Below are 16,147 nucleotides of genomic sequence, written 5' to 3' on the forward strand. Positions count from 1 at the left end.
TTAAAACAAATAAAATTTACATTTTATTAAATCAGCAAATATAATCACCTGGGTATATTTTTATTAGCAAAAAATAATGATACTGATAATAAAGAAAAAGGAAAAAGCAAAAAAAAAAAAAAAAAAAAGAAAAGAAAAGAAAAGAAAAGCACCTCAGACCAGAATACCATAACAAAAATTTTGTGGAAGCTGCATTTTATTTGAAAATCCACCCATTTTTGCTAACATACATTTTAATATTGTAAACAAAAATAGAATCTGCAGAGACAATGCAACAAGTATGCTTAAACTCATGTACAGAATTGCTTTCCCACAACAAACTGTCCTTCTTAAGGCCCCTCTCAACCGAAACGTTAAGATGTATTTACACAAAGCACCGATCAACAGTGCAGTTTAATTTTTTGTTAACTAAACTCTTGGCTAGACATTAACTTTAAAGATACTATTTCCCCTTATTTAAAAGGTACATGATCATAACATGGGCATGAGCCAAATAAAAGGTTTCAAGGATTTTGTCCCCTGCCCTCCCCCCATAACACCTCCTAGAGTTTTACTGAAAAGAAGGAAAGTCTTGAAGTGAAAGCAATTCCTCACAATCATTTTGGAAAGGCCCTAATGTCAAATGGAAAATAATTGACATGCCAAGCACAAAGCAGTAAAGTTCCTTCCCAATGCACTAATGCTGAATTTAAAATGTAGTGCTTTTCCTAGTCAGTGACTGTTCCCTTGCAAAATCCTAGGCACAGAATTGACTATAAGGATTAATGCATTTATAATGCTTCCCTAAATCCCATAGAGACTGAGAATTCTTAAGCGATTCAGACCTATGGGCTTGCCTTAAAATATTTAGTGCTCTGTATGTCAGCTGAAAAGCATTCGGAATCAGATTCAGTCTTATGGATAAAAATCAAACATACTGTGTACATCCATACTCATTTTCATAAGGAAGTCTGATACAATATTAATGTTATGTAAATTGATAATCATAAATAAATACAAATACTTAAGGAATGTCTACTGCAAACTGAATATATAATTTTTTTAAAGGAAAAGTTAATTTTAGTTACTATTTCTGTATCTGTGAAGACTGGAGAAAAGAAAGATACTGCAAAATTAAGAATTATGATTTTGATCCCCCCAAAAGAGTCCTGTTGCATTACAGGAAAGGAAACGGCTCTTCTCTCCAGGCAGCTTTTCCAAATATAAATTTTACACTTTCCAAATAAGGGCTTTTTTTTCTTGGTAGGTTACTGATTATGGGTATTAATAAGAGTTGAAAGAACTGAAGGGTTAGTCACCAAAAAGATCTTAGTCTGAAATCATGGCAATTCTTGGCTTTATAAACTGTATTGATACGTTCTCCTATATACTAGTCCCAATTTCCTTCATGGGCCTTCACTGGGTTACTGTAGCATTCTAATGGAAGAAGAGAGTTTAAGAGACAGCAGTTTGGATTTTGCTGGAAGTAAGTATTTGCTGCTTGAGCACTTGTCTTTTTGGAATAATTCCATTCTCTTCCATCTAGTTACATAAACTGTATCTGGAAAAAAACAAAAGAGTGTAAGTTGATTCACTACATTGTGGGAAGTCTTCTCACAAATAAAAATGCTTTGTGGCTTTTACCATTCAATGGACCCAGAAATTTTTATAGCATGTTTATCACAAACCTGATGATAAAACTAAGTCAGTATTATCATCTTATCATGTGCCAAAGTCAATATTTAAAGACTAATTATAGGGACTTCCAAACAGATCTTTCTAATACTAAAAACCAAGAAATGGGGAAGGAAAGAAAATGAACAATTTTTCAATGACAAGTTCAGAACTCTCCATAAACACAAATATTCTATGTGAAAATCTCATCCAGAAAAGCAAAATTTGAATCATTATTTACAAATGTCATAAAATTAGAGATAATTAGAGATAAAGGAACTGTAATATGCTTACTAAATCATTTCTTTACTAATATAAATTAAAAGCTCAAAGGTCTACAAAGGAAAAGTTTTCAATAGGGCATCACTGTTTGCTCAAATACTTCACTCATGATTCCCTTAAACTGTCTATCCAAAGGCATTACTGAAGTAGATGTGCTAATAAACTTGTCAAATCAGAAGAATACAAACTTTCAAAGATCTAGAAGCTATATGTACTACTGGGGGTTAGAGCACCAAGAAGAACAAATTACACTGTCTTCCAGCCAAAAGAGGCAGTGTGAATCAAACACAGAAGGCTTCTATCAAAAAGGGTAGAAGTATTCCCTTGCCCTTAATTTAAAAACAAAAAGTCTGTTTTGGTGAAAATGTTAGCATTTTTAAATGAAAAGGCACACATAAACATTAACACTTAAGAAACTGTTAAAATTCTTCACAACTAACATTCAAGGACATTATATTAAAACTAGAGACGCTCCTAATCAAGCCCTAATCCAATGTATAAAATTATGTTCTTCTCTTCAAATCTTTTAAGACTGATGAAAACACCCAGTTTTTAAGGGTAGTATTTGATCTCATCCATCTGCTGTGGGCAGTGGATGCTTATATGTAAACATGAAAGATGGTTCTTTGATATCACATCTTCTAATTATGTTAAAGGTTATTTTCCAAAAGCTGTTTGTCCTTATGCCCTATTTTGATCTATTTTTTATTCTTCGCCTAAAGAACAAAGAAGGAGGAGGAAGAGAGAGAACCTAGAGTCCTTTAAAGAAACAAAGGAGAAGAGTGAATTGTGTTTAATACTTGATAACTTTTTAAAGTATTTAAGTCCCCATCTCCCCCAATAAGCAGCAATAATACCTAAAGTGATTTATAAGAAATCCTCCAAAGAGAGCTCTGCAAAAGGGTCCTTTCCTGAAGCTCTGTGAGGACTGTGACTGGAGGGGCTGGATGCTGCCGACAGCTGGGGGAAAGAAGACAGAGAAAGGGAAAGAAAAAAAGATCTCTGAATGACAGAACATGAAAGCAGAAAATGTAATGAAAGAAGAAGTGGTTTTTGTTTTGTCATCTTTAATAAATATAAAAGGCAGTCTTTAGAGAAAATGGAATTATTAAACAAAAGTTTCAATTACATGTCAAGTTAAAGGATATCCAAATGGCATTATGTTTTTCAGAAAACAAACCGTTTCTGAAATTCCAGAGGAATAAAGTATTTTACTCAAAAAGGTCAATAAAAGCTGACCCATAGTTAAGACTTCTATTGTGGGTGGAGGGAAGAGGGGAAAGAAGTGCTTGTGATTTTTTTTTCTTTTTAATTGAGGGAAGGTGGCTTCCTGTGTCCAGGCTATCTGTCAAAACCTGTGTCAAGTCCAATCTCAGTCCAAACCAAACACATCTAGCTGCAATGGTCTTTCTTTCCTTCCTCAGAAGAGGCAGAAAGTCACACTTTTCTCACATGGAGTTGTCTCCTGCCTGTTTCTCTAGATATACTGTAGCTGATGCATATAATGTAAGAGGTGAAAGTAATCTTGGAGGTCACCTAGTCAAACTGCCCACACACTACCTTGAATATAGGGAATACTTCAGATCCTTGATTGTTTTCTACGTTATTATATTTGTTTGATTTTTGGAATTAGCTGCTATCATTTAATTTGGAGCAAATTGTTTATTAAATTCAATAACTTATCTTTAGTATACCTTCAAAGAAAGACAGTTCCTGAAGAACAAAGACATTCACTTCCTACGTGTATCACCTTCACCAAACCTACTTTGAGTATTTTAAACCAAACATAAGTCATTTGAGTTTGGAGTAAACTTTATTATTATTTTTTTTAGGTTTGTTTATTTTTGAGACAGAGACAGAGCATGAGTGGTTGAGGGGCAGAGACAGAGGGAGACACAAAATCTGAAGCAGGCTCTAGGCTCTGAGTTGTTGCAGGGGTCGAACCCACAAACTGTGAGATCATGATCTGAGCCAAAGTCGGACAACTTAACTGACTAAGCCACCCAGGTGCCCCTAGTTTGGTAAAAACCTTAAATTTTTTTCTCTCGCCCTGCAAAATAATGCAAAGGCATGCAAGCATAGGGCTATTATGAAATGAGCCATCCTTTTAGGGATGTTCAATTGAGAACTAAATCAAAGATGACCAAGTGGGAATAGTTTCAATTTATACTTGCAACATTCAAATCCTAGAATGGATTTCAAGCCTCACAAACTGTCTTTGCTGGTTCAAGCTGATCTCATTTCTACCTTTAACTTTTAAGAAAAGCACTATAGACGATGAATAGCCAATGACTTTCAGCAAACATTAAATCACAAGTATATGTAATTTGTTATTGTAGATGCCGAAGTCAATTTAAAGGTTCAGAAACCATCTTCAGTTATTTTAGTGGCTGAGTCATTTTCCTGACCTATTATTTTGTTCTCAGAAATAAATGTTCTAAGACAATGGAAAGAGACAATGGAAAAGATGATGAAATCACACAAGCAGCTACAGACAGGAGGATGGAACAGCTCTCTGGGTTTGAGGATTCAAAAAACATCCAGGTAGAGACAGATTAAGGTGCAACTTAATTGGAAAGATGTCTCCTCCCCCACTTCAATTTTTAAATTATTATTATTTTTAATGTTTATTTTTGAAAGCAAGAGAGAGAGCATGAGGTGGGGAAGGGCAGAGAGAGAGAGGGAGACACAGAATCCAAAGCAGGCTCCAGGTTCTGAGCTGTCAGCACAGATCGCGATGCAGGGCTCCAACTCACGAGCCATGAGATCATGACCTGAGCCAAAGTTGGCCACTTAACTGACTTGAGCCACCCAGGTGCCCCTCCTACTTCGCACTTCAGACCAAGCATGGATGACCATTCAGAAGCAGAATGATTAGAAGTGATCATCAGTCACTTAGCTGGAGGGAGTCTAAGATTAATTGGGTTTCTCTCCAAAACAGATTTTGTCTTTCACTTGAAGTTAAGAACAAAAACACCAAAAATCCCTGTTTACTGTGGATAGATTGCATCCAAAATCTCAAGTCTCCTATAAGAGCCCCGCACTAAAATTTAGTCTTTTTTTTTTTTTTTTTTTTTTTTTAGTATTTATTTATTTTTGAGAGAGAGACAGCGCATGAGCAGGGGAGGGGCAGAGAGAGAGGGAGACACAGAATCAGAAGCAGACTCCAGACTCTGAACAGAGTCCGATGCGGGGCTCAAACTCACAAACTGCGAGATCATGACCTGAGCCGAAGTCAGGCACTTAACTGACTGAGCCACCCAGGTGCTCCTAAAATGTCTTCTTAAATCATATGTTTTTATGAGGATGGCAGGCAGTCTGAAGATCTGCCTGTCCCAGAGGAAAATGCTCCTTCTATTCTCAGTATGGAGTATAATGGGAGGGAGAAGTCCCACAAGCTTACAAATAATGTTAAAGATCAATATTCTGGAGGGGGCGGGGGGAAAGAGTGCCAGTTTCTTGTTCGTCTTCTTCTTCTTCTTCTTCTACCACCACCACCACCACCACCACCCCCCCCTCTAAAACTGGTAAAATCTACACACATTTATCTTACATTTATAAATATGTAGCTAAATTAAAACATGAGAAAACAAGATCTAATATCCCTGTAATAAGTTTCAAATCATTAATGCTCATCTCAAGTACATGAAATGGTGGCACGAATTGGTTCGGCTGACTGGAGAGTGCTAAGGGCTGGGCCACGCGGCAGCCCTTGACCACCTGTATCCATCCACCCCTTCCTGGCACCTGTACCAAAGCACAGACACACCATGCACTGGTGAGAAGTAGGCAGCTCTGAGAAGTGGTTAAGGATAAAGAAGTAAAGGAAATATGCTGCAAAAGCCCAATTACTGCTCAAGGAAAGGAGGAAGAACAAAAGAGCAAGATGGCGTAATAGGATCCTGGTGGGTACACCTGCAAGTAAAAGAGCTGACCTTCCTTTACTTATCATTCTTGTGAGTAAATTAGAGCCTATGTAGGGCTCTAGTACTAAATAACAAGTAATTTCAGAAAAAGAAAAAAAAATCCAACCATCTTCATTAACTGCAAAATCACCAGCTTTTAAAAGCCAAAAAAAACCAAACTGTTAAGTGACCATTCTGATTAAATCCTACTACAAATATGCCATCAAAAAAAGAAAAAATATAGCCAGTTACCCATTTATTTCAAATAATATTCTCTATACCAATTCCCACAGAGAAAAAAAAATTAGCATAGCTATCACGGTTTGTTCAAATTAAACTAACCTATACCATAAATGAATATGCCTTTTAAAGAAAGTAGTCACTTACTCTGAGTCTAATACAGACATATTAGTCTTCCTTTCTCATTTTATAGGAAAAAAATAAAATACTGAGAAGCAAAGAGCAGCACATAAACAGAAATACTAAGATTTACAAGTAACTGATAATGGCAACTCTTAGTTGAAATTCCTCCACCCTTTCCTTCCACCCTAATCAACATTTAAAATATAATGTTGAAATGAAACCAAAAACTCTAATGTTACCAAAAACTTTTGCTTTTATATCCAGAGCAAAGATTTTTTGGTTGTAGTGTGTTTTTAGTATAATCAAGACAGCGTACAGATAGCATAAGTTAACTTTAATAAAAGGTAAACATACTTAAAGGGATTTTTTTAAACAAAGAATCCTACTGCTACACCAAATGTCATAAAACAAAAACGGTTACTCCTTCATTAGATTCTTGGTTTAACAGCAAAGAAAGAAAATTTCAGGTTAGAACAAGAAAATAACAGCAGCCTCAAAAAAAGACTAGTGCAACTAAAAAGCTTTTGAGACAATGAAGAATTTGATATTTCAGGACAAAATTCTGACACATCATTGGCTGTCCTTAAAATTCTTAGAGAAGAAGCAACTCTGCCACATCTTTTCTTTCCATATGAATTTAAGCCTGGATAGCAAATAGCAATGCTGTAGAGACTCACTCTGTCTTTGGTGGAGAAGCGAAGTCGACATCTTAAGAGAAAAACAGGTACTACTTCCTTTGTCTGGGATGACAGAGAAGAATTTTGTAGAAAGGTGGCACTGAAATCTGTAATTCTGGCTCTTTTATAAAATGGGACTTAAGACTATCCAGACCTGATATGCATATCTCCCTTTAAGACTGTCTTGAGGATTAAAAGAAAAGATACATAAAGCAATCAGTACGCTGCATGACATATATTAGCAGCTCAAAAGCTAGTTCAAACTTGCCTATTTTTTACCTACAATCAAATGCTCTTCTATTCTTAAATAAGAGCCCAACTCAAATGTCATTGAATCTGTGTTGCTCTTTTTCTTCCACTGTATTCTCAATACTCTGTTTCTCTTCTAATGGTTCTTATATAACCAGTCACTTGTGCATCCATATTATACTCACCCTTAGACATAGGAAATATACTTTACCTCTTATTCAGAAACTAGCAACAATTTACACATACTAAGCAATCTATAACATATTAAATTAAAATGTTTTTGCTGATAAAACATGCTCTGTACAAAAATAAAAATGTTCTACAAAGTAGGACATTAGAAACAAAACCTAGAACTTCTCAATTTTTGCCTGTTTAACACTTCTATTTTTGTATATTACTATAGCAATATATAATTTCTAAATATATATACACTAAAGGTTACATTCTTAAAAAAATATTTTCCTGATAATGCTGTGCAATTAAAACATTTAGAGACAGAAACACCAGTTCTAAAACTGAACACAGAATTACAGAAAATCAGGACAGGAAGTGTTTTTGCATAACATGAACATATGAATATGAATAGAACATGGCCAGGATACTATTGGTGCAAATGGATCCAGTTGCATAGGAATATAGGCATACAGTGTTGCATTCCAGTATTTTATATTAAAGATAATATAGATTTAATATATCTGATATTCTTCAGCTGTCTCTGTGAAGCGTGGCTCAAAGAGAGGATTTTTCTACTGTGGAGAGTAGATGGCCCACCCTGGAGGTTTAGTCTAGTACCTCTGATAACTGCTTCTTAGGTTTGTGCTCAACATAACCCCATCTTGGGCTTCTGCCATCAGTATTATCACAAAGTTATGCCAACATTACTCCTGTCCCCCTCAAAGGACTTCTCATCGTAAGGGCATCAGACTACTGCTAGAGTCTATAATAACTTACAACTGTTAACACGATAGCAGTGAGTTATTCCAAAATGGCATCTAAAGTCATCTCATTAGAATTATGGCAACCTACATTGACAAATAGTTAAAGAAAACCAAACTGGAGAAAGGGAAATAGATTATAAGATTTCCTAAAACTCTGGGAGAAAATATTAACTGACCTAGCTAAAAATAAACATTTTCTATATATCAGAAGTGCTTCCAAGAATAAGACAAGATAAAGTCCTACTAATGGGTGGGCATCATAGAACACTGGCTTACTTATCTGAAATGAAATGATCACTGTTGATTCCTACCAAATTTCAACTTCTTACTCCCCAAAAACCAAAGAAAATGAAAAGCTAAGGTTTATTCCAACTGGCACCATAAGACAAAGCAATTAAATCTGCCTATAATGTACCACTTATTGGAAATATGGCACCTCAGCTTGGCTAAAAATTTTTTTCCAAACTGTCAAACATATATATGCTTGCCTTTACCTGATTATATATTGGATTTCCACTAAAAACGTCTAAGGAGAGAGTTTAGACTTAGACATTTCAAAAAAGTTTACCCCTCCCCCAAAACAGAGTAATTTATTTAGTGGGTCCAAACAATATTTTAATATTATAAACTAAAGTTTTATACTTCTGGGTAACACTACCTTCCATAAATGGTGAGCCAACTGCTACTGATACAGTCCTGAAGAATGATGTGTCTTGGTTCTTATGAATGATGTCCACTGCACATGTGGACGATCCATACCCTAGAGCACACCATGCTCAGCCCAACTGCCCCATCACCACCGTGGCCTGTGTCTGAGTATTTATCTGATGTCAGATAACAGTGAGTCGTAATTATGGTTTCAAAATAGTGAAGATGATTATTTACAATCAAGATTATTTGTTGTACATGGAAAGAAATATAAACTGTATTAGAATTAGAATAAATTAAATTAGAATATGGGAATAGAGACAAGCACTGAACATGAGGCAACCTTATAAAATTTCCTTCTAAAAACAAAAATGTTCCTTATAATAATCAGCTAAGAAAAACAACAAACCTCCACATTCCTAAGTCAATTTCAAATATTTTTATTTGATCCTTATAGCAAACATAAAGTACACAAGGTAAAGTTACCATTTTACAGATAAAGGAAACTGAGGTCATCGAAGTTACATAGGCAACTTGCCCTGAAATACTCGGTTAATGAGGAGGTGACACTATGGAATTATGTCCTCCCACAAAAGCATGAAGACCTAACCACTGGGAACTGTCTATCTATGAATGTGATCTTATTTAGAAACAGCATCTTTGCAGATGTCATCAAGTTAAGATGAAGTCGTTAAAATGGGCCCTAATACAATGAGTGGTGTTTTTAGAGGGAAATGGCCACACGTAGACAGACACAGGAGGCTGCCACATGACAGAGGCAGAAACTGAAGTGCAAACCAAAAAGTGACTGGGGCTGCATCTTTCCTTCTGGGAAAGAAGAAAGGAAGGATCTTACTCTGGAGGATTTGGAAGGAGCATGGCCCTGCTGACACCCTGATTTCAGATGTCTAGCCTCCTGAACTGTGAGAGAATACATTTCTGTTTTAGGCCATCAAGCTTGTGGTCCACCTCATTACAGGCAGTCCTAGGACACTCACAGTAGATTCAAATGCAGATCTGCTGACACCAAGGCAGGTGCTTTGTTTCCTCTCTAAAATCTGCTATCCCAATTAATTTCAACTAAGCTAGAATTTATGGCTATATTTAGCATACAGGAAAAAGTTAAAATGAAACTAGAGAAATAATTTTTTAAAGGGAACTTATCTAGTAAATGTTAAAAACAGTAATAAACTGCTATGTTTTCTATCCACACAGTGCTGTACATGGTCATTGATGGTGATCATGAAGATTTTATAGAACTTTACAGTCATTCAAGATTTTAAGAATATGTTCTGGTTTTAAGACAAGAAATTAGATCTCTACTTTATACAGAGAAAGTCCTCAGCAAAAACCTTGTAAGAAGGTCTTACTCTATAGGTTGTCTTAGTCTCATAATTGTCAGCAAATGGGACTTCCCAAATTTTTGACTGATTCAGATGTGCCCTGGGGACTAAAGAACCACTCTCACCTATGGTACTAAATCCCAATTAATGAAAATTTCCTTACAGTCTCTACCAAGCAAGAATAAATGAGCATAACACACTGCTGACAAGGCAAAAGGCCTTCTTCACAGAAATCAGCTGGGAAGATCAGCTGACAGAAGAGGCACCGCCAACACCCACAGTTAACACATCAGGAAAGTTTTTAGAAAGAAAGAAGAAAGAAAAGAAAGTAAAGAAAGAAAAAAAAGGAGAGAAAGAGGAAAGAAAGGAAAGAAAGGAAAGAAAGAAAGGAAAGAAAGGAAAGAAAGAAAAGAAAGAAAAGAAAGAAAAGAAAGAAAAGAAAGAAAAGAAAGAAAAGAAAGAAAGAAAGAAAGAAAGAAAGAAAGAAAGAAAGAAAGAAAGAAAGAAAGAAAGGAGAAACTAAGCCCCAAAAGCAAAAAGAGTCACTAATTCTGACACACAAGATAGTCACTTAAAAGGCAATTTTTTGTAAGGCTTGAATTATTCCTATATCTAACAGTGTTCCTATTTAGAAGGGTAAAAGGCACTCACAACAAGCCATTGTTTCATTTCAGACACTTAACTGATGTCAGACTTACTTAAAGTTCACCAAATTGGCCTTTACAAACAAAACACAGCAGCCATTTTGCATATTTAATCATATCCTCCATAAATAAAACCAGCAAGCCCCCATTTAAAAAAATACCAAACCCTCCCCCAAAAACAAAATATACAACAATACCAATCAAGAAACCACCAAAATGCTTAAAAGCCTATTTTAAAAATTAAATACCCAAGTGTAAAACTCTGGTTTTCATACTGCTTTTGGGAAAACAGACTGGTATGGAATCAGAGTAAGTTTCTCATGTAAGGAAGTGATAAAAACATAATTAATACAACATTCACTATTCACTCCCCCCAAGATCTTCAACAACATCTAAACAGCCTGATAAACATTCACTAAAAGACTGTTATTTCACATCATAATGACTTTCAAAAGAAAACTGTATAGATTAACTGTCTCCATGCTTCTAACAGAATAGCTGCATATTGCAATGTAGGGTGAGTTTAACAAACTATTGGCCAGCAATGGACATTTCCATGTATACACCAGTAAGTATCTATAAGATTTATATAAAACACCATTAAGAGAAGATTAAGAGTCCCCATTCCACTCTAGTCAACAAAAGGACACACTTGGAACAAGCCATCAAACAGTGAATAGAACTGGGAGAAAGCACAGAAAAAAAAATTCACTAACCACAGGGATCTGGTATTTTCTGTGTAGTCAAACATCTAGGAAGATGCACTAATGCAGAACTTTTTTTAAAGCTACAGTTTGGGATATGAAACAGAAGAATATCATCCTTATCTTTTTAAGCAACAGTGAACACAAAAGTATCTAAAAAATACAGAATAAGCCAGCACAAAAAAATGAGATGAGAACAAGGAAAGTGTATACAAAGTCATAATTTCAACATTACAGTGTAGTCTATTAAAGACAATATCCTAAAGACTACAACAGTCTAGTCTGAGCTAACAGCCATCTGGAAGGTATTAGCGAGCAGGCACCAGTGCAGCATTTAGAGTAACCTAGATATAATGTGGGACACAGAACACACTGTTTGGGTGCCTCACTAAATGTAATAAGATAAACATATCTAGGAGGGCTGAGATACTCTCAAAACTACTAACTTGATTTAGAGTAAGTAATCAAAAGACCACAAGATACAAGTAATGTTCTGGGTGAGTAATGGGTGTTTAAAAGGCACTTCAAGGAGCAGGGAAAGATTTTTGGCAGTAGGTATAGAACTGAGATTTCATTAAAAGATTCTATTTTAATGGGATTTCATTTTACATTTAAATTACCATTTGCTTTACCATGTACAAAGAGATATTCTTTGTCTTCAAGGAAGTATGAATCCAAATGAAAAGGTGGGGGAAATAATGAGAGAACTAAAAGGTAATTAAGAAAAATTATTCTTGTTGGGGGAGGGGTAGCTGGTGGCTCAGTGGTTTAAGGGTCCAACTTTGGCTCAGGTCATGATCTCAATGTTTGGTAGTTTGAGCCCCATTATCAGGCTCTGTGCTGACAGCTCAGAGCCTGGAGCCTGCTTGGGATTCTGTGTCTCCCTCTCTTTCTCTGTCCCTCCCCAACTTGTGCTCTCTCAAGAATGAATAAATATTAAAAAAAAAGTTAAACAACAACAACAACAAACCATTCTAGTTACAGCTAGCATTTGAATGGACAAAATTAATCCACGGGACTACCTAAGAACAACTAAAAACTAAAACATAAAAAAATAACCTCACCTACTTAAAAGATAAGCAGTTTGTTTTAATTATTAAAAATAGTCAATCATGGAGGTGTAACAGTGGCTTGTGGTTCATGAGTTCGAGCCCTGTGTTGGGAGCTGAGAGCAGAGCCCGGAGCCTGTTTCAGATCTGTCTCCCTCTCTCTTTGCCCCTCCCCAGCCTGTGTGCTTGCACACTCTCTCTCTCAGAAATAATAAATAAATAAACTAAAAAAATTCAATCATGAAATTAAAGGTATCTTCATTCCTTAGGTGACAGTCATCAAATATTTTAGCTTACAATAACTATTAGCCAACAAATTAAACCAATTTTAAACACTGCTCTAAATTATTACAGTGGTTATAAGTAAGTGAAATGAGATCAATGAGGAACAAGTATGTTACACAATAGAAAAGGAGTTTTTCAACCAGCTTCACTTGTTTGACAATGTTCAAAACTATTACCAGTCAGGTCCTATTCTTAGAACCAGGGATATGGAAGTACCCACATAGAAGCCTGCCTCTATGAGGCTTATAATCTACTACAGAAGTCTCTTGCTACACTGGATGGATGGATGGATGGATGGATGGATGGATGGATGGATGGACAGACAGACGGACAAACAGACAGATGGGACAGATGAACAGATGTCACGCAGTGGTAAGTTCCGTAAAGAAAAATAATACAGGATAAGGAAAAGAACTTTAGATCTCAGAAGTACTGGAAGGGCATGAGAGATGACTAAAGAATTAGTAAAGAATGAGCACTGGGAGATGTCCGATACTGTTGAATCACTACACTGTACACCTGAAACTAATGTAACACTATGTGGTAACTGACTGAAATTAAAATGAAAACTTAAAGAATAAATTTAAAAATATCTTCTTTATGACGATAAAGGCCTTCTGGCAAAGATAAGTAGCAGCAGAAAACTGGATACTTACTGAGAACTGTAAAGGGGCATGGGAATTGAAGAACCTGAATATTCTGTATACTCACTATTATTCTTACTAATATGGAGACCTTGTGAGGTAGTTGTTAAGACAGAAGGAAAGCTAAGGGGATGCTTCATATGTTCAGCTATATTTAGATTCAATTCCTTAGATTTTAAAATATGGAGATAAGATGCTAAAAATACTGCCTGTAGAAGATTATTGGAGTATCTATAAAATAGATTAAATTAGAAAGGCAAGACACACAGGGAAACTCTTGTAAAATAAGCTTGAGATTAAGGGTTCCTGCAGAACACAAAGAGGGTGTATCTAGTGACAGCAGAGGAACCATTAGTGGGGCTTTGTGATGAGCCACCTGGAGAACAAAGGGGAAAAAGGAATTAAAAGTAACATTAAAAGAGTTAATATTCTGATGTTGAATTGATTCAAACTGATGGGAGCTTTTTTGAGCCACTTCATTGCCACTTGATTTTCTTTTTTCCTAATTATCCATTTGCTTCCTTTATGTACTTTCTTCAATCTATAATATTTAAAGTTAAGTACTCACATCAAATTTGATTTCTTAACTGGAAGAAATCAATTATTATCAGCAATAATAGAACACTATTGCTCTAATGTTCTCATTCTTTTCTGACATAATGTGATTAAGAAAAAGTAGTTCTGCCACTGTCTCTTTTCATGTACTTTTTTGGTATTTCAGTGAGTTATGTGGATTTTAGAAGGCAACAGTATATAAAACCTGTATTAAGAGCAGATGCTAAGAAGCCAGCTTTTTTTATAAAGTAGATTTTTTACTATGCTCTTTTTAACCATTATTTTTTTAAAAAACCAAAATTCATAAAAGATGCTTCAGTAAGGTTGAAAGCATTCCCTACAACTATAGATGCTCTTGACTTCTACAGTAGTTATATTCTGAAATGTGTAAGCATACTTTATAATCCAGCAGGAAACTCAAAAGATTGGCAGAGTGTTCCAGTGTTACTATAGTAGCCATATGGGCTCAGTCCCATTAGTAAAGAGGCAGGGTGGTACAAATCAACACTGGACCAGAAATCAGGGATTCCTGGGGATAAGTTGCATTTCACCATTAATTTGGCTGAAGAACCTTTCCAAGTCTCAGCTTTCTCTATCAGTAAAATAGAAATGGTAGGCCCATCCACCTTGGGGTGACACAATAAATGCTTAGAAACCGTCAGGCCGTATCCAAGCTTAAGGTTATAAATGTATTCTGTTTCCAAGACAGGAGCCTGCAAGACAAGACTCAGACTGGAGATACAGCGTTTAGCCACACATCAGGCAAAAAGTTACTTACTGTAGTCAGTAGTTCCTGGTAAATGTATAGCTCTGGACTATAGCATTTTCTCTTAAATACATTTAAGGTGCTCATCACTTAGTCCACACAGCAAAAAAATAAGATTAATTTTTAAAAATAAATGATACTGGGGCACCTGGGTGGCTCAGTTGGTTAAACATGTGACTATGGCTCAGGTCACTATCTCACAGTTCCTGAGTTCAAGCCCCTCATTGGGCTCTGCGCTGACAGGTTGGAGCCTAGAGCCTGCTTCAGATTTTGTGTCTCCCTCCCTCCCTCTCTCTCTCTTTCTGTTTCTCTTGCTTATGTGCTCTCTCTCTCAAAAGTAAATAAACATCAAAAATTTTTTAATTAAATAAAATAAATGATACCTATCTGAAGTTAAAAGTATAGATAACAAAGAAAAAACTGAAAAAGAAAAAAGAAAAACAAAGAAAAAAACTAAATCACATGAGGAAGACAAATCTCAAGAAAATATCTACACCAATAGTTAAGAAAGTCATCAACATTTAAAAAAAATTTTTTTTAATGTTTTATTTATTTCTAGGAGAGAGAGAGAGAGAGACAGCGTGAGCAGGGGAGGGTCAGAGAGAGAGGGAGTCACAGACTCTGAAACAGGCTCCAGGCTCTGAGCTGGCAGTCAGCACAGAGCTCGAAGCGGGGCTCGAACCCACAAACTGCGAGATCATGACCTAAGCAAAAGTCGGACGCTTAACCGACTAAGCCACCCAGGCACCCCCATCAACATTTTAAAAGATTATCAAAATCTAATATATTTTTTTTAGCAAGTTTAGACCTACTACTGGTAAAAGACAGAAGAGAAAGAAAAGTATACATAGCCATAATCCATTTTATAGAAACAAACACATATGAAATAAATGACTTATAAAAAAGTTATGGCTGCATGAACTACCCTTACTTTCAGCAATCTTCATTGTAAATACTCTGGTCAAGGAACAGGAAGAAAAGACCACTTTAACATGGAAAAAAGAGGCATCCAGGTAAATATACGAATTGCCTTTACCTTTTAATCAGAATGAAATTCACTACCCAGTCCAAGTTACTGGTACTCCCTAAGATGCTAATTTATGAAATGAATTAAATTCTTCAAAAGGGCTGAAAAACAAAAGGATCGATCCCCTGTGCTTCTGGAATCTATGAAACACATAGAGACTAGATTCAAAGCTAGATCAATGCAAACTAATGTTGGCAGTGTAACTCTAGATGCATTGACAAGCACATGCATTCAAGTGGAAAAGAAATAACAAGTCCATCACCAAATGTTCACGCAAATGCTTTTAAATGAGTATTAAACACATAAAAGTAACCAATCAGTTGGTGTCTGAAGCAGTGTAAGAAAAGAAGTACTTTAACAATTGCATGTGATTACTTCTAATTGTTAAACATCAGGAGCAGAGCCAGATAGAAAA

At 35.8% G+C, this 16,147-nt stretch overlaps 1 protein-coding gene across 9 annotated transcripts in view; it reads right to left on the reverse strand.

Annotated features, from left to right (window-relative positions):
• Nucleotides 1-16,147, reverse strand: part of PICALM (phosphatidylinositol binding clathrin assembly protein) — a 105,601-nt gene continuing 89,454 nt past the window's right edge. For 4 of the 9 annotated variants that reach the window (XM_039217039.1, XM_039217038.1, XM_039217037.1 and 1 more), the window contains one exon: nucleotides 2,788-2,895. In XM_039217039.1, coding sequence (XP_039072970.1) covers nucleotides 2,803-2,895 — 93 coding nt within the window. In that variant the 3' untranslated portion in view covers nucleotides 2,788-2,802. Of the gene's footprint in view, nucleotides 1,541-2,782; nucleotides 2,896-16,147 lie in introns of those variants that run through there. The other 5 variants (XM_039217035.1, XM_039217034.1, XM_039217033.1 and 2 more) reach the window with 5 other exon arrangements.

This window comes from Hyaena hyaena, unplaced genomic scaffold (assembly GCF_003009895.1).
Source record: "Hyaena hyaena isolate Hyena2069 unplaced genomic scaffold, ASM300989v1 scaffold_667, whole genome shotgun sequence".
NCBI lineage: Eukaryota > Metazoa > Chordata > Mammalia > Carnivora > Hyaenidae > Hyaena > Hyaena hyaena.